Source organism: Beta vulgaris, chromosome 4 (genome assembly GCF_026745355.1).
Source record: "Beta vulgaris subsp. vulgaris cultivar EL10 chromosome 4, EL10.2, whole genome shotgun sequence".
Lineage (NCBI taxonomy): Eukaryota > Viridiplantae > Streptophyta > Magnoliopsida > Caryophyllales > Amaranthaceae > Beta > Beta vulgaris.
Window position 1 is genome coordinate 12,616,776 of NC_079205.1, and position 5,480 is coordinate 12,622,255.

Genomic DNA, 5,480 nt, shown 5'->3' on the forward strand with positions numbered 1-5,480 from the left:
AGAACTACAACCTAATAATGTTTAAATACATAAAACAAAACCAAATACATATTTAATGGAAAAAAAATTTCGGAAAAACTTAAATGGCTATTTGGAGGCTTAAACGAACTCGGATGGCTTAAAAAGCCTAACATCACAGCATAGCGGTGAGTTTGACTCGTTGGCTCGTTCCGCTTCCGAAAAGGTATCACAATAGGCAATCGGACTCCGTCGTCATGTTTAGTGCAAATCGGAAAAACTTAAAATGAGTTTTTGAGACAAATGTTTATGGGAGTTTTTGAGAGAGAAGAGAGGATGAGAGATAAGGAGGAAAGGAATAATGAGGGACGTGAGAGAGGAGAGAGAATGAGGGATAATATATTTGACGAATCCCCGCTCAATATTTCAAGCACGCGATTTCGAAATTTCAAAATTTTCGAAGGGCTGCGCTTTTTTAAAAAAGCGCAGCCCTACTAAGCAGAAGGCTGCGCTTTTTAAAAAGCGCAACCTTCACTTAGTAGGGCTGCGCTTTTCAAAAGGCGTAGCCTTTCTTACTACAGAAGGGCTGCGCTTTTTTGAAAAAGCGCAGCCCTACTAGTGGGTGCGCCTTTTTAAAAAGCGTAGCCCTTCTTCTTAGTAGGGCTGCGCTTTTACGAAAAGCGCAGCCCTTCCTGCGCAGCCCTTTATGTTTTTTCCCCTAGTGGTAGCTCCCTCCTAGCTCCAACTTTCTGGTTTGCTTTGCATGTACAGGGACTTGCAGGAGCGCCCGCTCCTCTTTTACAAGGAGCGCCCGCTCCTTTTTCATTTTTGCCTTCTTCCTCATATACAAACACATCAAATAATAGTTAGTGGTCAAAGGAGATGGGAAAGAACCATGAAATTTCATTCTGATGCACCGTTAAGGATGAAAATGAGAAAATTAAGGAAAAAGCGCTTTTAGATTCAAAATTATCATGTAAATCTTGCCAAAATATGCATATGAGTGAGACCAAATTCTCACTCATCAGGATGATGTGGCCCCAGCGCATTCTCTAGCAACTATGTGCCGATCGTCCGTCCTTCCTTTTACTTTGTGTTCATTTTAGTTTTCTTTGTGTTTCTTTCTTGTATGATTTTCCGGTGTAAAAAAAGCATTTTGTACTGCATTTGAGAAACAGTTGATATGGTTTCAAATAAAAATTTGTTAAATACAGGTTTAGGATACAATCTAATCTCCTCAATTAACTAGGTTTAAATTTGATCTAGGAGTAATTTTCAAGAATTTATAGAACTATTGTCAATATTCTTATAATAATATAAACTTTATAAACATTGACCACGAATTCTCACCTAGTTAATAGAAAAAATAAGTTATGTGGGATTTTGTTAGAGTCATCTAATTGTGTAGCTTTTATATATCAAATCCTAATTTAACCTAATATTCCTTCCGATTTTTATTAGTTTACCCATTGTTTGGGGCACAAAATTTTACGAGATTTATGTATGTGGATCATAGAGGGGAAGAGAAAGTATTAATCTCTCTTATATAAGAAAAGAGGGGAGAAAGATGGTGTCCCCCTCTAAAAATACAAAATTACCTTCAATGATCTAATGGATTTTTTTGTTTCTCAAAACAAAACAATTTAAGAACACTTTTTCATTTCAACTTATCATTCTAAACAAATTAAAAATGGTATATGCATTATATATTCCAATCAAAAAATTAAATGGACAATATCTTGACCCTTTTTTTCTATAAAAGAATATGATATACATGACGTCCACCTAAAAAGTCTGAAACACTCACTGCCTTTGATACTCTTTAATTCAGTTAGACCGACTCATTATGTCTATTATTTTTGTTCAAACTTCATTCACAAAAAATTAATATTAAAAATCACTCACAACATTTTTTAATTTTTTACATCAACGAATTAATATATCTAAATTTAATTATTAACTTTTCACATTCTAAGTGTAATCATAAGTATAATACGGACGATGGAGTATATAGTAGAATAACAAGTTCTGAATCAACGCACGCATCACGTGCATATAAGACTAGCTTATTATAAAGGTATGTGGGTAACGAAAGGAGAAACATTATGGTAAATGTAATAATATTAAATTGTTAAGATCATTTCAAAACAGAAAAAAAGTGCGTAAATTAGTACATGAGAACCCAAAAAGAAAAGTAAGTAAACCCAAAAAAATGAAGAGAGTACATAATTATTTTTAAAACATTAATGGTGAAAGTAAAATATTAGAAACCATAAGATGGTTAGTATTACAATAATTATGGAACAAAATAAGTATGAAGTTAGACATCATCGGAGCAACTAATTAGTTTTGTTTACATTATAGTATTAGAAGTTAGAACAGCGGGAGTAGAAGAAAAGCTAAGCATTGGCGTTTTATTGAAGTTGAGTTGGCAAGTAAGACTAGTATGATTTTCTTGGACCACAATTTTGCTTTTCCAAGCGGCCCAACATTCGACTCATCTCGCTTTTCTCCCTGTTCCCCGGTTCCACTCAAAAATCATTATAATTAAAATAAAAAACCGACAACTTTGTGTACATATATATAACACAGTCATACACTCATATACACTCACATACAAACTCAAAAACAAAAACAAAAACAAAAACAAAAACACAAACCTTCTCTTTAGTACTACTCAAAGTAAAAAGAAATAAAACATGATAATGGATTCTTCCCGGCATGATCAAATCCACCAAAATGACACCCCTTCTTCTCCTTCACCTGAGATGTTCTCCTTCCCCGGTACACCAACTGACGATCATTCCGAATTCGAGTTCGGCTCATGCATAACACCAGACTCTCCCACTTTAAACACCAGTACTGCCAATGACATGATCACAAAAAACAACTCACTTGATGACTTCTCTTCTACCTCCCCAGCTGATCAATTCTTCCTCAACGGCCGCCTCCTCCCGCACGATTTCCCTGTCGTGCAGACGAATACTAGCACACGGACGTCGTTCTCTGGGAGGGAAAACATGCTGTCGAGGGGGACAAGCGCAGGCAGCAATAAGAGTAGTAGCAAAGATTACTCACTGCTGTCGTCGAGAAGTAACAGCACCAGTAGTAGCAGAGGGAGTACCTGCAGTACGTGCACTAGCAGTGCACGGACTAGCTCTAGTGAAGTTTTTGATCAGAGACCTAAATCTTATCATAAAAGGATGCATAGTGTAAAGGAGAGAAATACTACAAAATCTCCCTTGGGACAATGTTATAAGTATGGTAGTTCAGGGTCGTCGCAGAGGTGGCAGTTCATCACGGCAGTGCCCGTGTTGGGTCCTAGTCTGTCGCGGCGAGGAAAGAGAGATAATGGTGTGGGGACTGCTACCAGTCCGAGGATGATGAAGGATGTAGGAAGTAAGAGGAATCGTGGTGGTGGTAATAATAGTCATGAAAGCTTTTTGTATAAAATTTTGAGGTCGGTTGTTGCGACTTGTAAAGCTTGTCATGCTATGGAGGGCCAGGAAAAAGAGTTTGAGTTGGATGTAGAGGGTGATGTGTTGGGACACTAAAATGGTTTTGATTCTATGTTCTGCCTCTTTTTTTTTTTTTTCTTTTGGAGTTTTGGTTTTGGTGGGAATAATTTGTTATGATTATGAGAAATTTTGTACTCCATATAGTATTAGAAGAAGTTTGCTTTAAGAAATAATTATATGAGGTTTGATCAAGTACATTGTTGATGATGTTATTGTTTCAATATTGCTCAACCATTAACACTAATTAAAGACCTTATTTTGGTGACATATCACAAATTGGATATTTGTTGGTATCTGATAGAGTATTAAACTATTCCCGAGACTCCAATCATCAGTTTAAACTTTTGGTTGAGTTGGTCCTTTGACATGGTATCAGACTAAGTGCCGCATACCCTAACACGCCACCTTCATCACCATGGCCGGTGATGATGAAACTGTTAAAACACCACCACCCTCTCCGCCGCCCATCACCATCTCTTCTACCCCTCCTTTCTTTCTCGGCCCTCAGGATAGACCGGGTGATTTTATTACTCCCACTCGTCTCACGGCGGATAATTATCATCAATGGGCGTCCCATATGCAAATAGCTCTCGAAGCTTGCCGCAAATTTGTTTTTCTTGATGGCTCGATCACTTCTCCCACGCCGCCATGCATTCCTTTCGATTGGAGCACCATTCAAGCCATGCTCATTTCTTGGATCATGAATACTATCTCCTCAAAGATTAAAGGTACGCTTTCAAATATCGTGATGCCAAAAGCCTATGGGATTCTCTTCAATCCCGTTTAATTTGCTATGGCTAATGGACCCCGAATTCAACAACTTACCACATCTCTTGCTACATCTACTCAACCTATATCTATGAGTATTGCTTCATATTATGGGAAATTAAATGTATTATGGGAAGAATTACATCAACATGAACCTATTATTCATTATATATGTTGTGCTTCATGTTCCGCGGGTAGTTTGCATACATGAAAAATATTGTGATACTCATAAATTACATCAATTTTTAATGGGTCTTGATGCTCATTTTTATGGTCCGGTTCGCACTACGGCCATTCTCTCTCAAGATTCGTTGCCCCCTCTTGATCGGGCTTATCAGTTAGTGGTTCAAGTGGAACAGGTTCGGTTAGCTCACACAGCGCCCGATTCCTCTCATGATGTGGTAAGTTATGCTGTGCGTGCACCCTCTCGTGGCAGCCCAGCCTCGGCTTCTCTCTCACGCACTAAAATCAGGGAGGACAAGTCACATTTGCACTACACGTATTGCAAGAAATCTGGCCACGCGATTGGCCCGTGTTTTGAGCTTGTCGGGTAACCATCTTGGTGGGAAGAGTGCCAATAATCTGCTGGTCGTGGCAGCTCTCGCGCCACCCAGCCTTCTGCCTCCTCTTCTGCCGCGCGTGGTCGCGGCCCTGTCTGTGCAAACGCCACCAGCAATGCTGCTGCCGTGGTTCCCTCTGCGGTTTCTGGGGCTGCTGCTACTTCTTCCACTTTATTTACCACTGATCATTAGAAAGCCTTAGCCGGTCTCTTAAGTAATTCCAAACTTTCCGATGATCGTTTGCATAGTATGTTTACTACTACTGACTAGATTGTGGATACTGGTGCTTCTCATCATGTAACTGGTGATGCTTCTTTATTATTTGATGTTGTATGTATTGATGATTGTCTTGTGGGTCTTCCTAATGGTGCGGTTGTTATGGCTCAAAAAGAGGGTTTATTTCGTCTTTATGACGCTATTATTCTCACTCATGTTCTTTTTGTGCCGCACTTATGTTGCAATTTACTTTCTGTTTCACAACTAACTGTGACTATGAATTGTGTTGTTCAATTCAATTCTGATATTTGTGCTATACAGGACCAGTTGAGGAATCTGATTGGAACAGCTGTTAGACGAGATGGACTGTACTACTTTGGTGGTGGAACTTATGTGCATCATGTTTCAGTTGAAGAAGCCACTCCTTCCTTGGCCCTATGGCATCATCACATGGGTCATC

At 38.9% G+C, this 5,480-nt stretch overlaps 1 protein-coding gene across 1 annotated transcript; it reads left to right on the forward strand.

The window, feature by feature from the left end:
- The first annotated feature begins 2,593 nt into the window (after positions 1 to 2,593).
- LOC104891492 (hypothetical protein) lies at positions 2,594 to 4,072 on the forward strand. Its single transcript, XM_010677194.4, has one exon. The coding sequence runs from the start codon at positions 2,658 to 2,660 to the stop codon at positions 3,510 to 3,512; it is 855 nt and encodes a 284-aa protein (XP_010675496.1). The 5' UTR covers positions 2,594 to 2,657; the 3' UTR covers positions 3,513 to 4,072.
- The last annotated feature ends 1,408 nt before the right edge of the window (positions 4,073 to 5,480 follow it).